This window comes from Oryzias melastigma, linkage group LG14 (genome assembly GCF_002922805.2).
Source record: "Oryzias melastigma strain HK-1 linkage group LG14, ASM292280v2, whole genome shotgun sequence".
NCBI lineage: Eukaryota > Metazoa > Chordata > Actinopteri > Beloniformes > Adrianichthyidae > Oryzias > Oryzias melastigma.
The window spans coordinates 16508831-16532422 of record NC_050525.1 but is presented as its reverse complement, the minus strand read 5'-3'; the positions used below and the strand labels follow the sequence as shown (position 1 = coordinate 16532422).

At 38.2% G+C, this 23592-nt stretch overlaps 2 protein-coding genes and 1 non-coding gene across 7 annotated transcripts in view; 1 reads left to right on the top strand and 2 right to left on the bottom strand.

The window, feature by feature from the left end:
* trim3b (tripartite motif containing 3b) overlaps nt 1–18732 on the bottom strand; it is a 35838-nt gene extending 17106 nt beyond the window's left edge. Inside the window, exons 1-2 of one of the 5 annotated variants that reach the window (XM_024261587.2) lie at nt 18715–18732; nt 18515–18581 (exon numbers count right to left, since the gene is read on the bottom strand). The gene's annotated coding sequence lies outside the window, so the exon portion shown is untranslated. Of the gene's footprint in view, nt 1–2294; nt 3138–16447; nt 16827–18514; nt 18582–18714 lie in introns of those variants that run through there. The other 4 variants (XM_024261575.2, XM_024261600.2, XM_024261593.2 and 1 more) reach the window with 4 other exon arrangements.
* Nucleotides 18733–20012: 1280 nt separating this feature from the next.
* On the top strand, nt 20013–20084 carry trnaw-cca. The gene has a single exon. It is a non-coding gene; the product is annotated as a tRNA-Trp (tRNA).
* A 1626-nt stretch (nt 20085–21710) lies between these two features.
* fhdc3 (FH2 domain containing 3) overlaps nt 21711–23592 on the bottom strand; it is a gene marked incomplete in the record, with an annotated part of 10436 nt that continues 8554 nt past the window's right edge. The window contains 1 exon segment of the mRNA XM_024261736.2: nt 21711–22713. Within this exon segment, the coding sequence (XP_024117504.1) occupies nt 21730–22713 (984 nt within the window).

Below are 23592 nucleotides of genomic sequence, written 5' to 3'. Positions count from 1 at the left end.
TTTTGATTAAAAAAAATGAAAGGGGGGGAGTGTGGGCCAAAATAGTGGTTTGTTGCCTGAGGGCAACGCCATGCCATAGAGGGTTAAGTTTATTTACTTTTTTTTTTTTACTTTACTACTTACTTAACTACTTTTTCCCTTTACAGTTACTTTTTAATTTTTTTAAACATTTTGTTTTAACCAAACAATCACTATGTAGGGTTAAAAGAGTCACATGTGTCTCCGGAGCCGCATGATGCAGACCCCTGTAGTAGGCAAATGACAGCTTGGTCAATAAATAACCCCAAAAAGATGTCACGAAAACAAATACATATATATAAAATTTATATATATATAAATTTGTTTTCGTGACATCTTTTTGATGAAAAGTTCAATTTATATGTGTATTTATATTATAAAGCAGAGGTACACTTTTTCCTTGACAAAAATCCCAAAGCACCTCCAAAAATGTAAAAAAAATAGAATTTCATCTATAATGATGTAAAGTCCCTCTACAGCTTCATGTGCATTTTTTGTAATATTTAAGGCAGAAAAAGCTGGAAGTTGAAGCTGTTTTTTCAAAATGTAATAAAAGTTGTGATCGTCTTTACTAATAATAATATTCAACTAAATTAGTTGAAAATGTGACCAGGTAGTTGTTTTTCCCTCCAATTTATTCATGTAAGAAATGCACATAAATGCAGAAACTACGTCCTATCTAGATAGAACATAGTTTCTGCAGAGCTGCAATAGTTCATTAGAATTACACCTTTGATGAAAGTTAAAGGTCCTGTTGGTGCTGACTGCGGAGTAACCTCCCCTAAATTCCCATCATTCATTTGTTTACATTCTCTCCTGCTAGCTTACGCCCTCACAACTCCAAGCTAGCATTAGAGCTAACCAGCTGTACAGCTCTAAACCAAGCTTTGAATGTTATCATCAATGACATGTTGAAAACACACATTTTATTAGAGTGAGTCTTTAAGTGTATTTTTAGTGTTATTTATTATTTATCTGCTGTTTTTAGTGGAGCTAACAAGCTAATTTCCGTGTTTATAGGATCAAAATGTTCTTCTATCATCTCTTTAGTTAGGTGCAGCTGATGGGAGATTTACCATTAGACTTTAAAATGATCAGATTAGAGGAAAAACACAAAATGAAGAGCTATAAAACAGTCTCTTCAGTTGTGATCAGCAAGTGTAGGATCATTCCTAACAGGAATCGAGGCTGAAATTGATGCAAACGTTTCATTAAAAGAGCACTCGGCGAGGCATGATAGTTGAAAGCATGTGACGGTTTTCTTAAGTACAGGTTGACACACATTTGTATTTTACCCTTTTTTTATTTGACAAAACGGTGCAAAACTATATTAAAATAAAAAAAAATACGAGCAAAAACGACAAACTTTTTTAACATAAAGTGCCTCTTTTTACACAGTTTAACTTATGCATAAAAGCCTTTTACTTAGCTTATTGTTAAGCTCAATGATTATTATAAAGTGCTACAACAGTGTGCTGACACTTCTGTGAGTTTTCACATTTGTGTATTCAAGAGATCACGCTCTAATATGTCCTCATATTCATTCACGCTCAGTTTAACTTCAAAGTAGGCCACAACTTTAAGTTTTAATGCTCTAAAGATACCGTGACCACTTAACTGACAGGCTTTAAAGTGGAGTGAAGGCATGCAGACTCAGATTTAGGCTTAAGTGGGAGACAGCAGGATGGAATAAATGACAGCAGGAAGCTTTGAAATATGATGCATTTGTGACATCTTGCAGCAAGCTGTCACAAAGTGATGCAAAAATAAAAACTTTTTAAAGTTATCAATCATTTGTGCAATAATAATGCTGTTACTATTTCACAAAAATCTAAGGATTATTGTAATTGTCTGTGTTACACTTGAGCTGTGTGACTAAAAAAAGCTTTAATTCAGTCACACAATGCTTTATTTGAGGGTTGGCTCAAACGAATAATAATCTTGGATTAAACTCTCTGCTGTTGTTTTGTGGCACAAAGTTCAGTTGAGCCTCCTTTTGCATTTTCATCAGCACATGCGTACAATCAAAACAGGAAATATAACGAGAACCGCCCAGTTCAGGAGCAGGCCAGGAAAGATGGTGAAAACAGGGTCATTCCCTCGCCTGCTCCCTGTCAGACACCTGTAGAGGCGGCTCGCTGTCAACACAAACTTTACCAACAGATGTGCGCTGACAGCCTGTGCAAACACACAAACTGGCTTCAGTCAGATCCTCGGAGCCGACAGCTGAACAGACACAGCCAAAAACACAAAGACGGCGTTGACAGAGACGCTACCTACTGTCAGAAGAGTGGAGGCCATCAGTCCAGAAAGGCTTCATGGCTGCTTTGTGTAAAGACCCAGCTCTGACTTCCACAAGAACACCCCCTCCCCTCTCTCTTCCTGACCACTCTTCCTTTTCCTTCTCTCCCTTCTTCCCTGTAAAAACACAATTCTCAAACGACAGAGCGGAATAACAGAATAAAACAGAGGGTGGGACGGGGAATTAAAAGGCCCTCCTCCTGTCAGAGCTGTTTGCAAGCATGAGCTGACTGGATACCCTCCTACTGACGCGCTCTGATTGGCTGAGAATTTTAAACTAGCAGAACTAGAGATTGCATCATTGGCTAACAATTTGTGCAGGCTGCAGGGAGGGAGAGACCCGGACTGCAACAGACAAAGCCCATCTTGAATCCACAACGTGCTGCATCACCCAAATGAAATGCAGGAGGAATGCAACAGTGTAAAAGATGCCATGACAACACACAAAAAAAATAACTATAACTGCACATGTGCGTTGAATAAAATATATAAAAAAAAAATTAAAGTCATTTTTAAAGATAATTTTGCACTCATTCCATAAAGCGTTCTGTCTTTATGATGCAGTCAAAGCATAATCTGGAAGATGAGAAGAAAAGAAAGCAAGAAAACATTTTAAAAACTAACTTATTCCCTTCACATGGTTGCTGGAGCCTATCCCTGCTACTGCTGGGCAAATACAGGCTTCACTCTGGACAGATCTATCGTCTATCAATGTGTTTAATCTGTGCAAGCTGAGTTCTAAACACTGTATTTATCTATGATCTCATCGTTTTAAGTGGGAGAACTTGCACAGTTGATGCCCCACTGTGTAGTTTTACAAGTTAAAGTCCTATTCTGATCATATTTTGGTTTATATAAATTCCCAGTGGTCTTTTAATTATAATTGTGCTGTTTCTTTTTTAACCAAAATCAAAAAATCTTGTGTCGTTTTCTGACATAGTTTCTGTCACTTACAACCTCTGAAGACGTTCATGGATCGATTTGTCTACAAGCGGCTGCATCTGAATAGAGCAGAGATCCCTTCTAAACTCAGACTTACAATCTTTTCCAGATGCATTTTTTCACCTTTTCTTGACACACAGTGATTAGAAATAAAGAAACACTAAAAAAATAACATTTTTAAGCTTAATTTTTTAAATATTTATATATGTCCTCCATTATCAGAAAAATGCCAACAAGAACACGTGTGCAAAAATCACAAAACAGTTTTCCTCAGAGTGGGACATTAAAGTGACAGACTGAAAGAGCTAATTGAGGAATCAGAGATCTTTGGCTGTGAAGAAGTTATTGCAGCAGTGGATGTGTTAAAAAAGGTTATCATGTAGCCTTTTTAAACACATTTGGTAAACTAATATGTTCTTGTCAAACAAGCTCTTGAAAACATGTCCTAAACTTGACAGTAATTAAAAGATAGGAAACTCAATGTGTCACGACTGAAAAAAAAACATTTTGCTGCTTGACTACACAATCAACAAATGCACTTTTATCTATTTATTTTATTTATTGCTTCATAGAATACAATTCCAAAAAGTGCATGTCAAATTATAATCAAAACAAGAAGAATTTGATCACAATACTAGTAGTTTTGCACAGAAACAACACCTTTATGAGTAAATATGACCTTTTCTTTATTTGGATAATGAAGCTACAATGTTTTCTTTGCAGTTTCTCATAAAGAAAATAGCTAATTAAATGGGCATTGAAATGAGTTGCAAAGAATGACTAAATGTGTTACACAAACCTACCGGAGATTTTTAAAAGGTTTTGAAATTAGCAAATTTGTTGAAAACATTAAGAAAAGAAAGTAGCATCCAAGGTAAAAAGAAAAGGAAAAGTCCCAAATTCTCAGAAAATAAAGGGTCAAAAGACAGTTGTGTAATTTGATGGAGTATTAAGGACAGTTTACAAGCAAAAGAAAAATTTAATTACAACTTTGAATCTCGTAAATTTAAAAGAAAAAAGTCATAACTGTTAAATTACAGGAATAAAGTTGTAAATTTAAGACTTAAAAAGTCATAGGCTAAATTTATGATTTTTTTTCTCATAAATATGGTGTTTTAAAGTTGTAAATGTGTGACTTTATTCTAGTAAATTTACAATATTTAAAGTCATATATGTACAACTTTTAATCTTACAATATCACTTTTATTTATTTTTTTTTTGCTGGCCTTAATACTCTGTTGTAGTCAAGCGATATATATATATACATTTTTAAATGTAGAATATCAAAAATGAAGTCCAGGTAGAATTTAAAAACTGAGACTAGTCAAAAAAAAATCAGGAAGTAATATTGAACTGGAAAAAAAGAGACTTTTAAAAAATGTTTGAATACAAAATACTTTTTTTTCAAAATATAGGTAGTAAATAAAACTATATTTTTGTTTTTTCCTCATGCAGCTGTCTGATCTACTAGCAACCAGGTTGCTATAGGGCTTACCTGAACCATTGTCCAGACAGCTGCAACGAGCATCAGCTCCGATCAGATACGAACAGGATGAAGTGAGCAACAAGCTGTTCTTTGAAACAAACACAGTTAAGCCTGTTTGTGATGTCAGTAACTGAATGAATCAGCTCAGAACAGAAGAAACAATAAAGGAAAGGTAATGGCTTTAGAATAGATTGTACAAGATTGAACACAGGGACAGGTCCAGTTAATTTACAAAGCACTGTGTACACGCCTCAATTTGTTGTGTTTAAAAGTTACTTTTCCAGAAAAATAAAGGTTGAGAAAACATTTTTAAAAAACATGACAAAAAATGAACATAAACTGACACGTTTGTTTTTTAAGAGTGATTCTGTTCTTTAGGAACAGAAAGAACATTCTTTTTGACCAAAGGAATAGTCTTAGACAGACGTAAGATTTGAGTTTTAACTTTTCCTTTTGAGTAGAATTTCAGGATATTACTCTTTTTCATAGACGATTGCAGACTATTTGTTTTATGTGAGACAGCATGAAGCTGGTTTAGGCAATTATTATCAGAAAAATGTGAGTTCTTTTGACAAAATGAAGATTTTTTTTTCTCATTTACGAGTCAGAATGTGTTTCTTTAATAAAACCCACTAGATAATATTATCCTGCAGGATAGGACTGCTATGCTGATGATACTATGATACTGGCCTCTACTGAGCCACACCTGTAAAAGATCTGAAATACAAATTTTCTTCTACTAAATTAAAAGAAAACTTGAATCAAATTATTTGTAAAACTTCATTTTTTTGGTTTGACCATTACTTACTACTAGACTTCCCTGACATAAAAAAATCTAATTTTAAGATGTATTTCTTCCAAAGTTCATTCATTCATTCATTTTCCTGACCGCTTCTTCCCTTTCGGGGTCACGGGGGTGCCGGAGCCTATCCCGGCTGCTGATGGGCGAAGGCGGGGTACACCCTGGACAGGTCTCCAGTCTGTCGCAGGGCCACAATCACACATCCATCCACTCTCCCAGTCACACCTAGGGGCAATTTAGAGTCACCAATGAACCTATGAAGCATGTTTTTGGACGGTGGGAGGAAGCCGGAGTCCCCGGAGAAAACCCACGCATGCACGGGGAGAACATGCAAACTCCACACAGAAAGGTCCCAGCCGGGATTCGAACCGGGGCCTTCTCGCTGTGAGGCAAGAGCGCTAACCACTGCGCCACCGTGCAGCCCTCTTCCAAAGTTCTTAAAGAGAAATAATGAAGTTATCATATTTCTGAAATCTTATTTTCTCTTTGTTGGCTGATGATTAAAATTCATTAGAATAATATCAGCACAAGTGCTTTAAAGCTTTCTTTATTATTAATATTATTATTATTATTATTATTATTATTATTATTATTATTATTATTATTATTATTATTATTATTATCAGAACACTTAATTTTCCCTACAAGATGTTCCTCAAATTTCAATTACAAATGCTAAAAAAAAAATGAACCCAAACCTTATATTCACACAAATTGGCTCTGATTAGACAGAGCAGAAATTGACTAGATTTGAACAATCCCAGGATATTACAGTTTGTCCTTTTTCATTTCAATTTTTCAGTTCTTTTTAATATTTACTTTTAAAGTACATTTCTGTGTCTATTTCTCCCATTTCAAAAGACTAGACGTACTAAATTGGGCATATTTTCAAAATGTTAGAGGTATATCCTATGTATTATCTTGCTTATAACGTGAGGTGAGACTTGTAAGATCACTAGAAATGAGTAACAAGACCCACTCCAATAATCTTTTGATTTATTCTGAAAGCGTTTAATTATAATTGTGCTGTTTTGAGACAACAGACTGTTCGTACATAATTTTCTAAATACATACAGGCAGTGTTGAACTTCTTTCTTGGCTGCACGGATTTAGGATTATGGTTTGGATTGGGGTTAAATGAACCTGAAGGTCCCTGTGTCTGCAGCTTTCCTCTGCCCCGGGGATGGATCAACTGTGGAGAATACATTTCCCACACCTAAGTGTGTGACAGCTAAAGTTTAACTTTAATCTTAAATACGAGTGAGCAACACAAGATTAAGCTTTGAATGCACTTAAAATATGTGCGAATAACATTAGTCATTTAAAAAACGGTCATTTTCCAGTATATAGTTTCTGCAGAGTTGACATTGAAAAGCCCCGCCCCCTTTCCTGCCCCACTCCAACTTTATGTTTGTCTACGGTAAAATCGTTTCAATTTAACTATGATTGTGCAGTTATTAGCCAAAATTAAAAAAAAGCCTTTTTGAGACATATTTTCTGCAGCTCATTAGAAAAACGTTTCTGAATTGGGAGTGGGACTGTAGCTTCGCTAATTTCCCATCAGGCCTTGTTTACACTCTCTCGCGCTAGTTTACAGCTTCTCACAACCCCATGCTAACATTAGCATAGCAACACACCAGCGCGCAATATTGGAGCTATCCAGCCGGACAGTTTTGAGCCAAATAACAGCTCAGGCGAGAAAAATTAAGGAAATAATTGATTTATTTGTGTCCAAGTGGATATTTTAGAAGTGGAGCGGAAAAGTTAGGCGTTTGCCACGCCCATTTCAGTAACTGCATCATTAGCCTGAGCATTTTTCAAGCATCTGGTTTTCATCTGCTCCTGATTTGAATTGAGAAATACCCCAAACCACTGTTTTAATCATAAATTGTTATAATTGGGCTCTCTACTATGAGAAAAATGTTACAATAACGTGTTAAAAACAAAAAATTTGATTTTAATGGAGCGAAGCAGGGAGCTTTTCTATGTCACAAATAAGCTTTTTTTAAAGCAGCCCTTTTTCGTCAGCTATTGATTCACATGGATTTAAACAAAGAAATGCAATTTAAAACAAATTTTAATTACACATGTTCTCCATCATGGGAAAAATGCTACAAGACCATGTTAAAAAAACGAAATTTTCTTCAAAATGGGTCTTTAAAGTGCCTTCAGACAGCTTTGTGATATGAAACCTTTAAGTGAATGCATTATTTCATGGACTACAGTATAGGATTATGTGCACCGGAGCATGAGACTGAGTACTGGAGGGCTACCCATGACGGGGTTGGAGTTTGACAACTCTGGGCCAAGCACAATCCACACACACATGCAGAGTCAGTCAGCTGTTCCAGTCTGAGTCATACTATAACCCCTCCTCCAGCATTCCCAACTCGCTGCTCCCATTAAGAGTCGAATGCAAAAACATAAACCTGACTAAAACCGTTCAAATCCACCAAGAAACAAACTAAAGAGCCCTAAGTGGCATGCTAAGCGAACTTACATTCTTCTGCACAGCGTAGTGGTAGTCCTACACATACATGCATTTCTATATATAGCTCGATCCGTTCTCATACTCTTCAGACTAATGGCAGACACGTGCTCTGAACGGCACACACTCTCAAAAAGCTCAGGGATTCAGATAGTCAGAAGAGAAGCTGTTCAGAAGCAATGTCTGCAAATTATACCTCAATTCTAATTTCATTCTTGGTGCCACAAAAAAAGAACATTTAACGATAGTGAATAAGAGATTTGGTGTTTTTGGGAGGAAAAGGTCTTGAAAAAATGTATGTAATACCAAGTAGCTCCTCCATCCTTTTAGGATTTTCTAGTATCAAGGTACACCATGACATGAATTGGTCACACTTTTAAAGCCACAGAAAAAAATGTTCCCTTGTAATGTCTCCAGGGAACAAGTTATTTATGGCTTAGCAAACTCATGAGAGTGCAAAGATTCCTTCAGGTTGTGCACAGTGCAGAGCGTTCACTGCCCTTGCTCTGACTGCTGGTGCAGAGCGCGAGGAGGTAAACCAACAACTCCAACCACTAGTTCAGGGAGGTTTTATTTTCCCCAAAACACAGATAAGCATGACTTGTAGTGTACATGCTTGATAAAAATAGATGAAGAGGGGGCAATACTTGTTGTGTGACCTCATCGTTAAATAATCGGTCTTGTGAAAATGGAGAAAGTGGCAGAAACACCTTGTAAGGACAGAAACGGAGAGGCGATGACCTGGGATTGTCTGATAGTCAAAAGATCTGGGTACCAAACTGACTCAATCATTGTTTCAAATATCCACCAGGAGTACACAGACAAATTAAGCAATTTGACAGACGTCTTAAAACCATTACATATAATAATACTGTGCTATAATGGACAATAGCAAATTTACATCACGAGTATAAAAAAAATGGAATAAACGAATCAAATTTCTAGATTGAACACAAGTGATCTGCAGTGTCCCTTTTTGAGTCACAAGGTTGCTGGAGCCTATCCCAGCTACCGGCATCTAAAAGTTCACAAACTGCTCCCATATCTTGTGGATGAATAGGTCCAACACAATGTTTAAATGGTGTATTGTCATGAAGATGAATATGGTGTTTGACATGAGAAGACTTCTTTACAATTCTTTCCTTTCATTCTGGTGACAGCAGGGAACATCCTGGACGGGTCGCCGGTCTGTTGCAGAGCCACTCAACCACACACACTCACAGCGAACGGATCATTTACAGTCACCTATGAACCCATGAAGCATCTTTTTGGACTGTGGGGGGAAAATCCCCACAAAGCCTGGGGAGAAGTTCTCAACTCCACAAAGTAAGGACCTAGACAGGATTTGAACCAGGGTCTTCTCACTGTGAGGTGAAAGTGCTAAACAAATTTGTAAAGAATTGCTCAAAAATTCTCTATATCTTTTTTGATAATGACTAGGAGTCACTTGTACTAGCTGTTACCAGAGGTATATCTACAGGCTTTTTAAGCAATGCGAGTGTGGATGTTCAAGTCTCTTTTTCTTAGTAACTGCCTTCGTAAAAATCTGAAACCAGTAAAAGGTTGATGAGGTTGCATGTGGTTAACACCCTGACAGTATATGAGAACTGCGACTAACTTCTGACCTGTCTAGGGTGTACTCTGCTTTCACCCAGCAGTGGCCGGGTTAGCCGTGACCCCGAAAGGGACAAGCGGTTTAGAAAATAGATGGACATTGACAGTATATGAGAACTGGACTGAGTGACCCCTCCCCCGTCGCATTTTAAGTACAAAGTGCCCGATGACTCAAAGAAGTCCAAATCCCATACACTTTTCTAAAAAAAATAAACAGCTATTCGTCAGTCATTCTATTTGTCAGAATCAACATTCTTGCTCCTCTGAGACATTTTTTAACATGTGGACTTCCAACAATCTGATTCCTGATTGGGGAGAGTGGTTCCCAAAGAAATGATGACCAACTCGGAACAATCACTTCTCACTGACAATTTCTGGTTCCAACATGGCGATATCTGTATTACGAAAAAATAAAAAAGGTTGAAGCCAGAAGTTAGACATTTTGTATGGATGACATCACACTCCCTCAGTCCATTTCTCATATACAATCAATGGCTTAACACAGATAGAAACTTTAACTGCACAAATTTGAAAAGTCGTATAACATAATTTAGGAAAACTGCTCTGCACATGTGCTTTTATTTTCATGACCTACATTCTGAAAGATCCAAAAACATCACAGAAAATTGAAGAAAAAAACAGTTTTCCAATGAAACTGAGTCACAAAGATCAAACAAACACTTTGCTGAAATTCATAAGCCGCCTGGGCTTTCACAGAACCATCATAACTGAAATTCAAAGGGGCAGTTATGTAAGGCCAACAGCGTATGCATACTAATTTGGAGGTTAGATACATCCAAAAAGGATTGTCATCAACACAAAATGCAGATTTCCATCTCGTTTCTTTGCATTTCCCCCATCAACCCCCTCTCCCAGTGCAGAGAATTATTTCAGTGAAAGAGGAGCACATGCCACAGGGTTGAGGAGCTCATCCTGAAATAATTTGTGTCTTTAAATAACCGAGCAAATAGGGGCTCTAAGCTAAACTTATAATAATGAAAACAGGCAGTGCTGTCCCCCCAAAAAAACGACACAAAGCAGCTAAAAGTGCATCAAATATTAGAGATAAAATGTAAATTTGAGGTATATTAGTGGTCATCTGAATGCTTTTGGAGAAGCAAGGTCATAACTGCCTTTATGTAAGAGTCAAATATATGAAAGAGCTATGGGCCTTTTTACATCAGCATCAGATGCAGCGAGAAGTGCCAAGAAATTTCCCCTTGAAAGTGTTTTCCCATGCTGCTCAATTTAAGTGTAAAATTCTTGAATCACAAACATGCAACGCAGACAGAGTGGAGAAAAACGATTTAGTCGAGGGACTTAGATTTTCCCCTTTTTTGTTTGCCATGCCGACGTGTGGGAATATTGACAATTTGGATGCTGTTTACCCACCAATGTCAACCTGTGGATGCAGCTGAACTGCTGCAATGTAATTGCTATTGATGGGTCAGTATAGGTACTAATCAATTGTAACTGAAATACCACAACATAACTAATGAAAGTGAGGCATATTTAATTCTGTTCCAAGTTGAAAAAGCATGGAAAAAAATGAAATTATAAATCACAATCCTTATATCAAAACATGTATATTTATATTACAAGTTTCTGTCATAACTTCTCTCAATCAAGGCGAATTCTGGACTTCTGTTCACTGCACCTAAATTAATCTGCCGGTTCGATCTTAGCCAAGCTTGGCAAGAAAATATTGCAGGAGCCGCCTGTGTCAACACATTAGCTCACAGCTCTCTCAAGCACACGTGTGCACACGTGTGCAGACCTTTTGCTGCACATCAACATCCCACCATGGTGCCAGTTGGGAGAAAAAACACACATGTCGCCAGCAATCCGTGATATCTGACCAAACTCCACCTAGCAGTGAAAATCAACGGCTTAACTTTTAATTATCTCTCTTACAGTTTTATTTACTAATGTTACGCTTGGAGAACACGGTCAGTACAGTTACTGTGATTCCCCTGAGAGGCCTGTCTAAAAATATTCAACGTGACATGTCTGCATATCTCTCAGTCACTAAACTCCGAGCTGATGACACTTTCCTGACAGGCATAAAGTAAATAAAGGCTAGAAGGTGGTTAGAAAATAAAAGTCCACAGGCGATCACTTCCTTTAAAAAAAACACAAATACTGTATGAATCTAAAAAAACAGACACAATACTACACTTTTTCTGAAAAGCAAGAACACCAATCAGCACACGAGATGAAATAAACTGTTTGCATAGAGTTTGATCTTACGCAGTTTATATTATGTTGGCGATACTAATGAGGTGATACTAATGAGCGATTCTAATGAGGCGATACTTATGTGGCGATATTTATGTGGCGATACTTATGTGGCGATACTTATGTGGCGATACTTTTGTGGCGATACTAATGTGCCGATACTTATGTGGCGATACTTACTAGATGATATTTATTAGGCGATACTAATGTGGCGATACAAATGTGGCGATACTTATGTGGCGATACTTACTAGATGATATTTATTAGGCGATACTTATGTGGCGATATTTATGGGGCGATACTTATGTGGCGATATTAATGTGGCGATACTTATGTGGCAATACTTATGTGGCGATACTTATGTGGCGATATTTATGTGGCGATACTTATGTGGCGATATTTATGGGGCGATACTTATGTGGTGATACTAATGTGGCAATACTTATGTGGCGATACTTATGTGGCGATACTTATGTGGCGATATTTATGTGGCGATACTTATGTGGCGATATTTATGTGGCGATACTTATGTGGCGATATTAATGTGGCGATACTTATGTGGCGATATTAATGTGGCGATACTTACAGTGGTGGACAAAAGTGTTCATACCCCTCAGTTAAAGAAGGACAAACCCACAATTCTCACTGAAATCACTTGAAACTTACCAAAGTAACCATAAATAAAAAACATTGAAAATTAAACAATCAAAATCAGCCATCAATTTTGAATTGTTGATTAACATAATTATTAAAAAAAAAATAATAATGAAACAGGTCTGGACAAAAATGATGGTACCTCAATAAAAGATTGAAAACTATTTGACCAGAGTGACATGATTAACTCAGGTGTGTCCTTTAATTGACATCACAGGTGTTTTTTTATTGTTACTTTTGTAAGTTTTGAGTGATTTCAGTGAGAATTGTGGGTTTGTCCTTCTTTAACTGAGGGGTACCAACAATTTTGTCCACGTCTGTATGTGGCAATACTTATGTGGCGATACTTACAAGATGATATTTATTAAGCGATACTTATGTGGCGATGCTTTGTGTGGGGATACTTGTACTTATTTAAAATATTATATTTATATTATAAATATTTTATTCATTATTTATAAGTAGGGCTGCACGGTGGCGCAGTGGTTAGCGCTCTTGCCTCACAGCGAGAAGGCCCCGGTTCGAATCCCGGCTGGGACCTTTCTGTGTGGAGTTTGCATGTTCTCCCCGTGCATGCGTGGGTTTTCTCCGGGGACTCCGGCTTCCTCCCACCGTCCAAAAACATGCTTCAAAGGTTAATTGGTGACTCTAAATTGCCCCTAGGTGTGGATGTGAGAGTGAATGTGTGTGTGATTGTGGCCCTGCGACAGACTGGCGACCTGTCCAGGGTGTACCCCGCCTTCGCCCTTCAGTAGCCGGGATAGGCTCCGGCACCCCCGCGACCCCGAAAGGGAAGAAGCGGCCAAGAAGATGGATGGATGGATGGATTATTTATAAGCAAACATGTAATTCAGTCTTACTTTTGTTTTCCACATAAATATTCTTAAAGTACCTAAAGAAAAGCTCCATGAACTTGATTGAGTAAAAGCAGCCTGTTAATGCTATACAGTTGCATTAATGGGCTTAATGGTCTTCTCATTAAATTATATAGACCTTACTATTTTACTTGTGTGAAAAAAGTATTAATATTTAGATAATTCTTACATCATGTTTTTAAGAAAAATTGTGAAATGTTGCCTGGTACTGTCTGGGGAAATATCGGTATATGTATCGTATCGTGACATACGTATCGCAATACGTACCGTATTGCCAGACTCTTGCCAACGCACATCTCTACTTTTTACTGCGACTCTGGTAAGGCGGAGGCAGATGGAGATGACGGCTATGAATATACAGTGGTTAGTGTTTAAGATTTTTAAGCCTTGTTTCCACTGAGCGGTATAGTACGGTCTGGTATGGTTTAAAATGGTCAGGGGATTTTAGGTGAGGATTTCCAATCAAAGTTGGACCATCAGGATGCATGCCATGGCACATGTAGACCGATTGAGTAGCATAATAGTACGACTACGACAAAAGTGAAGCTAACAACAACAATGGAGATCATCCAACAGCTCTTTTTTTTTTCTCACTCGGCTTTTGGTGCTTTGTATATAAAAAATTACTTAATGTTGTTTGAGGGAAGAGGAATACAGCTGAAGAAAGCTATGAAATCTGTTTGGAAACATTGGCACTGGTTTGGCACTTTTTATTATCATAATGACCTTCTAGGTTTCATCATGATTGCCCCAGCTCTGCCCTAACTGGTCTGATCCATTTTCCTATGGACCTACAACCAACGGGGGCCCAAAAATGGGCTGGTTCAGTCTGTCTTAATGGGCCCATTTTTGAATGGAAACAGTTGAAATACTCGACCGTACCATGTTGTACTGCTCAGAGGAAAGGAGGCTATAGGTCATCGGGAAAACAGTGTGAGAAATCCTATTTCTCAAACAAATTTGAGTAAAATACAATGCAGTTTCTGAATCTTATACTGGGGTGGGAAAGCCGGGTCAATAAGAACTTTAGTTAAGGAATAGAGCAAATGCAGCTGCATTGACATCAATTTCCTGCATGGGACGCATCAGTTAATCTAAAAAGACAATGGATTAATATTTGCGGCTCTCAAATAATAATTGACCAACAGCCGGCTCAAACCTAAATCAAAGGATTCCATCTCCAGACTTTTCAAAGTAAGAAAAGCAATTTAATAAATTGGATGCATATGAGCCAAAATGTCCAAGTAGCTAAATCTCTAAGTAACCCAGAGTGTGTATGACAGACCGCAGAGCTGGAGGAATGCACTGACAGTTGCCCATGGCAACCCAAACACCTTTGGAGCTGATCAGGTCTGCAGGGAGCAGAAAGACAGCAGCGAGAACTCACAGACAGGATACAGCTGTCATAATTAGCAAGACTATTATGGCTGATGCCTTGTCATTTGGAGTATTAGCTGAGCTGTAGATTTCCGATCGACCCTTTCTTAACAAAACAATTTTAGTGTGTAATACTTGTAGTAGTATGGACATATCTTGTGGATCTCCATAAAAAAGGCAGATTTAAGCTGTCTAATAGAGGTAAACATGGCGGCAGCAGTGGAAAAATGCCGTTATTCCTGAATTGGCAAATGATGATCATATTTCTGCATGAAGTTTACATTTCTGACTCACCCCTCCTAAGCAACTTTTGGGACATTCCTTCCTTCTTTTCCAGCTGGACATTCCAGTCTCCACTTGCACCACAATGACTGCTGGTCAATATTTAAACTTTTATTGGTCGTTTTGTTGGTGTTTTACATCATATTGCTTGTGCACATGCAAGGAAACATGCAATAAGGACTATTCATAATGCTGGATACTGGGATCATACCAACATGTTATTTCTAAGTTCTAAATTAATCAAATGTTTTTGATTCAATGTGGGATTAAACTGTGGAATAATCTTAAAAATCAATACAAACAATGTTTGGACATCAAACTATTTACAATCAAAATTAAAGAGAAGCTGTTGTCAAAAAATAAGATGGAAGAATAAAATTATGATTTAAGCAATTTTTGATTATGAAATTGTAATTGTGGATAACATTTTATAGGATTTACAGATGAAAAATTGAAAGTTACTGGAATATTGTTTTGTTTTGTTTAGATGTATATATTATGAATTATTTGAGTTACTGGGAAAAGACATAAAGGGATAGGCTTAAATAAGTATTAACTTCTGCCCATCCACTTTTCAAACATGTATATATTGAATTTGGTTTGTGACTTTCCTTTTTTAAAAGATGATTGCATTGATTTTTTGTTTTTTAAGTCTGATTTTTTTCCTTATGTGTTACATGTTTGAAATAAATCAAATATATAGTTAGAACAAAAAAGGCTAAATGTAGCCCTCTTTTGGGTTAATTGCCCCAACAAAAAAGTAGAATTGGGGATAGGTAAGCTATTGTTTTGGTTGGGAAAACTCTAGCAAGTGTTGGAGTTTAGATAAATTAGGGTTATTTTGATGCAGTTCTCATAGTTCAATGAACTTAAACATTATTCAAAGACTCATAAAAGGAAGAAAATCACATTTTTCAAAATAAAATAGCTCAGTGACAATGCACTTTAAAATAAACAAATGCAATCACAATTCCATAAGTCCTTCCCTATGATTTTCAGTGTTTATTGAGTTTGCAATCATGACAGAAAATCCTTCCAGTGCAGAAGACCACACCTCATCTTTCAATCCACCAGCTTCACTGGTGTTTTTTTTTTTTATATACAGATGAATAAACTCATTAATTTTTTTTCTGCAAAGAGGAATCCCATGATCACAGGCCCCAAAAAACAAACCATTCTGCAGCACTGTTTTACATACAGACAACGTACAGACAGTAGAAAAGCAAAGAGTGATGAGGTAGTAGGACAGCATGAGGAGAAAAAGGTAAGCACCCTTGATCAAGGAGAACGGGGTAATGGAGTGTTAGAGCTGGCGCAGAGTGGCATAAAAAAAGGATGAGAGCAAGTGTCGGAGGGAAGGATTTACTTACAGCGAGTGCCTGACAGATGAGAAAAGAGGCAGTTTCAGTGTGCTCTCTTCCAAAGGGAGAGGTATCCTTCCACCAAACGTGACATTGCCAAAGCAGAAATGATCAGCACCACACACACAGAGGGAGTCCACAGAGATAGACAGGATCGAGGTGATCTGTGGGGGGTGTTCAGATTTAACGCATGTACGTGTGCGAGCAGGAGGGAAAGCAACTGATAAGGGGAGAGAGGCAAGAGATGCAGGGAGTTTGTACGAGCTGAATGGCTGGTGTGAAAATGGGAGGGGGCCGGATTGTCCAATAATGTGAGGGCTGAGCCGAGTGAAGGAGAGATGGCAACAAAGACAGAATTTTTCCAGTGGGCTTCTTCTTCTCTTCCTTATCTCTCCTGTTTGATTTGATTCCCAATTTTATTGCAGAGACAATGAGACATTTCAACTTTTGAGTAAAAAGTGGACACGACTTTTATAGAAATGAGATCTATTGTATTTCTCCCACACGCAGAGTCAGGGAGGATAAATCATCTTTTGGCAGAGAAAGATAAATGCATAAAAACAGGGATTTTTGAAAAAAATAGAACTATAATGTAAAAAAATGGGAGGAATTGTCCTAAATTAAAAAAATATATAGAATTTTTGTGATGAAGATGAAAAATATGGTACATCCATCTATAGACATGAACAGTGTCCTTCTCGTAGAGGTGTGTGTGGTGTGGCTGTGTGCATGCGCGTGGGGGCGGGGCACAGACCGTCATCTCATGATTTTGCTGCGGGAGCACCATGTTGCCATGGAGACTGCATCCAGTGGCAGGAGCCGCAGATGGCCGCCCTCACTCTCTGTCTTTTTTCCCTCCCTCCCTCTCTCTCCCTGAAAAGGTTCAGTTAGCTTCACACTCTGACCTGCAGCCGTTTTTATTAATATTATCTCCCTCCACCTCCTTTACAGGAGAAAAAAAGCATGGTTAAGCTATTAAGGTAATGGATAATATTTAGGGGAAAAAGTGAATTATGAGTAAAACTGAAAAACAAAGTTTAACCGTAAAGCATCATATATTTCATCAAATTGAATCTGTGAGATGTAATAAAATATTTAATCCACAAAAAAGTTAAATTTACTACATACTGTTAAAAGCTGGTTTTAGCTACAGCTGAATCATGTGTGCATGCAAGTGATTATAGAGCATAGCAAATGTAGCCACTGCGTTATCCAGAAAAAGCACAAAAATGTGTGGTGGTAACCTCAATCTCAGGTTAGCAACCTAAAAAAAATTTAATTAAATATTTATTAATATTAAAATTAAATATTAAATATTTTGGTTTGAATAGTTAAGGTTTCTATCTAGGTAAAAAAAATAATAATAATTTCACATGAACTGAAAATACCTTTTCTGTGGGACCAAAAGGGACAACAGTTCCATCATCACTAGGAAAACCAGACCAAAAACGCTTTAGTCCCACAGAAGTTTCAATTATCAGTTATAACCCCTTGACATCTGAATATATTTCCAGCTATGTATGTATGAATAAACAAATAAACAAGCAAACAAATAAATTCACTTCAATTAAATTAAATTACTTATGTTCTTACTTTCAAGTAGATGTTAAAATTAAGCTAAATTTGGAGCAAAAGTGGTTTGATTCATAATTGCAAACATAGACGTAAAAAAACAGAGTAGAATCACAATAAAATAACAAAAAACAATAATACATTTGATACAACAAAATTTGAGCATTTCAAACAGTCTGATTTAAATCTTTGATTGTAGAGTTGAAATTCAGATGGAAATTCCAGACGTGCTTTCAAGGACACCCCAGTTTGGTATATTTGAAGAATTCGTTTTAATTTAATAGTATTTTGCAAATAAAATGATGTCTAAAATGTCCAAATATAAAATAAATCTTGACCTAATACTATTTGGGTGAGTATAATTTTTATTTATATTTAAATTTGCTAAGTTGTAATAATAAAATAAACCAACACACACAATGATGTGAGAAGCATTCACTTTGTCTTTAGTGATTTTATATGGAAATTAATCCTAAGATGCTTTAAAATATATTATGTACTTACCTATCCATTTTACAGTCCAACAGCTTGACTATTTCAGAATGGCAGACAGGTTGTTTTTAGTGATCCTCTTGCAAGAAGAAAACAGAAGGTAATAGTTACAAAAGTTTGCTTAAATCAGAGGCCACAACACAATTAAAGAGATAGAAATCCTTCACAATATTTTCTTCTTTACTGGTATGCATTTAGAAATGTCCACCCACCGGTTCTGTCAAGGACTCTGATGGACATCCTTGAAGGTGGACGACTAATAAAAGAGAAAATGTAATTAACGTAGAAAAAGTAGAGAAGAAACGAAAAACACACTAAAAAGGATTAATCTATTGTTTCACACAGGTAATTCATTTAATAACAAATCTTTTTGAACATTTAATTTAAGATAGCATATTTAAAAACTCATAAATGTAGCACAATAAGTCTAATAAAACTGTTTGGGACAATATTTTCACCATAATTTTTTCTTAAAAAGTAGAATTGTACAGGAAGCTAAAAAAAATCTTCTACCAGAATTAAAAATAGACAATTTTCCATATTTGCCCATTGTCAATAGTGGAAGAATCTACTACGAGTTAATACCGCCCCCTAGTGGCAGGCAATGAGAATCGCCTAAAATCCAGTCGGTTTTAGCAAATTTCTTCCAACATTTAAAATAAATAGAGATCGAACCAAACCACTTACGTTTTGTTTCACTATGCAACAGCTTTATGTAAATAAAATAATACATTTTTGCACTATAATTTATTTTTTTGCTTGTTTTAAACTTTTATCTCTCGCACACCGGAGTCAGTCAGACGGCAAGGTTTTTCTGTGCTATCTATCACTCTGAGAATTCAATTCTGAGCACTCGTTCTTTCTGCCTTCTCGCTCCGAACATGGATTCGATCCGCTGGCCTTTGAATTCCACCCAATGGGGGGAAGTGGACCCTTTGTATCCGGGCGGAATACTTGGATACACTGATGATCCACGGGACAAGCGGATGTTCCAACTGTCCGTGAGAGATGCGTACCTATTCGGATCCGTGATAATCGGATCTCTGGTCATCGGAATGTTTCTGATCTATCTGGCAGTTCTGAAGCAGCTGAGACACGCGATGTGCTGAAGAGTTGTAGAAAGACGCTCCGGGAGTTGCAGACTCTGACCGAGACACTGTCGCAGCTCAATGCTTTGTATGGCCAACAACAAGACAAAGTTATTGCGACCAATGAATATTTCGAAAATATACATGCGCAGTTGGAAATACTTCCCGCTCAGATTGCAGGAGATTAAGTCAAATCGCCAAAGAATTTCGGACCCAAGATGCCGCCATAAGGACACTGTGGTCGACGAAAAATAAAGTCTACCAGAGCCAAGAATTATCTTATCGGTCCCCCTGGCTGAAGGCACATTTACCTTGACGTTCTCAGAAAAAAGAAAACATCTCCGCTCCAGAAGTTTTTACACGTGTTGTACTTTTGCAAGAAACCAGATACTAGACTACCGTGCTGTTCCAATTGTGACGTAGACCTCGTGGCGCAACGGTAGCGCGTCTGACTCCAGATCAGAAGGTTGCGTGTTCAAATCACGTCGGGGTCATTTTTTTCAAAAATAAAATTTCAGAATTATCTGACTTATTTTTTTCTGGTTATTTGTGTGGTGATTTATTTATTTTACTCTTTATTATGAATCAATAAGACAATATAAAACACAATAAAAACTTGCTTAATACATGCTAGTACCATATTTGTCAACATTAATTTATCAACCTATTAAAAAAATCTCCCAATTATTAATAAAGAGAAAAAAGCTTTTGTTTTTGTCCCTTCTTCTTCCAATTTGTAATAAAATTATATAATTTGTGAAGAATTGTCAACAATTCATGTTGAAAAACGTATTTGCTATTTTTGTCACTTTTTCAAAATATTAAAAATATTAAACTTTTGAATCAGATTTTTTTAAAACTATTTTTTAATCTGTAGAAACGTTACTAAATAACGTACCTTTAAAAAAACATCCAAGCTTAAGAGTTCCCTGCAGTCCAGCACCTCCAATGTTTTTCCTTTCATTTGGCCTCCTCTCTTTGCAAATTTCCCTTTCAGCTTAAAAGCCTCAGCACAATGCCACTTGCAGGACTTCCTCCCTCAGCTTTGGTCCAAGTTTCTCCCTCCCCGTCGCCTTTCTCTTTTCAATTCATGGTCGACTCTCGTCTTTCACCCACAGACACTAAAGTCTGTACACACAGTTCGGTAAGACACAGGTCGCCTCCTGTCCTGAGGAGTCGACTCATATCAGATGGTCTTCTGCTGCAGTCATATTTTCCCCCCACAATGGCTTGATTGTCCTCTGGAGGTCTCATTTTAAACAGATCACTAGCAGCTGACGTAGTTCCCCGCTGTTATCTTTCTGTGAATACAAGGCAGCTTTCAGCGTTTAACCATTACTTACCAATAATGAAAATAATAAAGGTGAGATTCCTTCTCCATGTTGTTCGGCTAAACTTTTTTTTTGTATTTTAATTTGAAATGCCAAGCAACTCATATGTCCCCACTGGGCATTTGCCAGTGGGAGGAAAAAAATGCTAAAGAAGTGCCAAGAAAGAGCTTTTTTTTGGTTGTTAAAGAGAGTTATATTCCAGAGTGGAAATGGCTGTAAACAATCCTTGTTGCCCGAGTGACACAACTGAATGTGCTTTTTTATGCTGAATCTTTTCCCACAGTGACAAGTGTGGCAGCTGCAGGTTTAAATATGGCAAACTGAGGTCTACATTTCAATTGTACCACTTAAACTGTCTGCAAAAAAAACTTCTGTACCACTTGTACCACATCTTAGCTGCATTGTCAGAGAAAATAAATAATGAATGAGGTGAAATGTAAGCAGAGCAATGTGAGACTTTGTAAAATGAGAAGACGTTGGCTCCACAGTTCCAAGAAATGTATCAAGAGGGAGAAATTTTCACTGAGACTCAAAGAGTGGACTCAATTTAACAAATATTTGATAAAAAATGTAAAATTTTACTTTTATTGTGTACAAAAACACACAAAAACAAAGACAAACATCAAGATTTTTGGTTGTGGTTTGACCACAAAAGAATCCAACCCTTCACAAGACCAAAGCAAGTCCATAATTGCCTTGTTTCTACAAAAAGGTGGACATAAAATAAGTTAAAAGAAGACAAACACTGTTACGCAATCTAAAACACAAAAAAATAATGACAAAGTTTTATTTCAGTCCATGTTCAGTTTTAATCAGGTAATATCTTTGGTTCCTCTGGATCACCGGGCTTATTTCTGCCTCCAATGCGCTTAAAGAAGGAGATAAATCCAGATGAACCCTCAACGCCGCTTCCATCTTCCCTCTTATTTGCTGCTCTTGAGATAGAAGAGTACGTTCTCTGAGTCGTACTCCTCTGGAACAGGTCTCCCAGTCGGAAGCTGGAGGCATAAGACTGCTGGGCTTCGTCAGAGGAAGCAGATCTTGAAAGTGGTCTGTGCGACGAAGCTCTCTGAAAGTCAGGAAAGGATTTGAAGCCGTTTGCTGGAGATGGCGAGGCGTCCTGGTGAGGGCGGGGCTGACGGCTGTTGTCGGTTTCCCAAACTCCATCGTCGAGGTCATCCCTGCTGGGCGTCGATGGGACCGTGTTCTGTCTGTGTTGCATTCTTCGAGAGCAGGAAACGGGGCTGAGGATGGTCCACGGTGAACCCACATCCCCATCGGTGACAAAGAAGTAGTCTCTGGTTTTAGGTCGAGGGGTCGCTGGCGTCGAAGGTTTGTCCGGTCGTTTCTCTGAATGACAACTTCCTGAAACAAGATAACCATCAAGAATGCTCCGCCTCTTTTGGAAGTGAAGGACCGTCCGACTTATTTCGTGTACATCCTCGGTATCTTTCTTGTTTTGCTTTGCCGTTAGCTCGTCAGTTCTCTGTAACTTGGCGTGTTTTTCCTCTGGGCTCACCCTGCTATTGCGAGGCGTTGACACAGCTCTTTCTGCAGGGGGGGAGCCGCCTTCAGAAAGCAGCACATCGGCCGGGAGCGGTCCGTTCCTCCTGCATCTGGAGAAACTGCTGGGCACCGTGGAGAGAAGGTTGTGTAGTGCTGATTCCAAGCACACAGAGTCACCGATTGTCTCTGCGTCTCTGCAAGATCCCGTGGAGCGCCGTTTTGCTATAAATCTGATGCTTTCCTTTCGCTTGTGTCTTTGCTCCTTCGCCTCTCGCTCTCGGTTCTCCTATGGAGACACGCAACAACAGAACTCCAAATAAAATATAACAATCTTATGGTACATTCATACCAGACATGATTCACGCGTCAAATTTGCGTCTGCAGCCTCTCTTTTGATGCGAGTCTAATTTAATGCTTAATGCCTTGATGCCCGGGAGCTACCGCCAAAGTTTTTTTGGAATCAATTCGTTGCCACATCATAGAAAACATGGATGTTGAGCGAGTAGCTTGGGTTTATATGTTTTGGAGAGCTCTACAGAAGAGCTGGCAGCACATCACCGTGTCTGGGTTCACCAGATCATTCAGTCTCTCTCTGTCTGTGGTCCAGTTTGACCATTAACCCAAGAGGGGGAAATAAAAATAAAACTGGAGGATCTTTTTATTATTGTCTTGATGAAAATCAGAAAATCAAAAGCCCATGGAGCTGGAGCGATCACCTCCGCTCTCCGTCTGCCAGGCAGCAAGCCGCCGGCAGGCCATCATAGCGAGCTCTGCTGCCCAGGGACCGGCAGCCAGGGCGGCCTCGCTAACTAGCTTTCCCGGACCCTTGGCAGCGGAGCTCGCTACACTGTCCAGCAGGTGCTGGCTAGCTTCGCAGGTGAGATCGCTCCAGCTTGATGGGCTCTGTGACATGATGGCGACCTGTCCAGGGTGTATCTTAACATGACCAAGATGGCAGCGCGAGAACATCGCGAGGCTCAGCGTCTTACCAGCTTTTGCAATTTTGCAGTTTTTCTCCTGCTCATCTCAGGTCTGTTCGGGCAAAACATCTATGCCCTTACATCCTACACCAGATACAAGCTTTTGGACATTGGATTACGTTTCTCGGACTCTCCGATCACCGACCTCTCATTCATCCCGGAGATCACAAGAACACCGGTGGCTT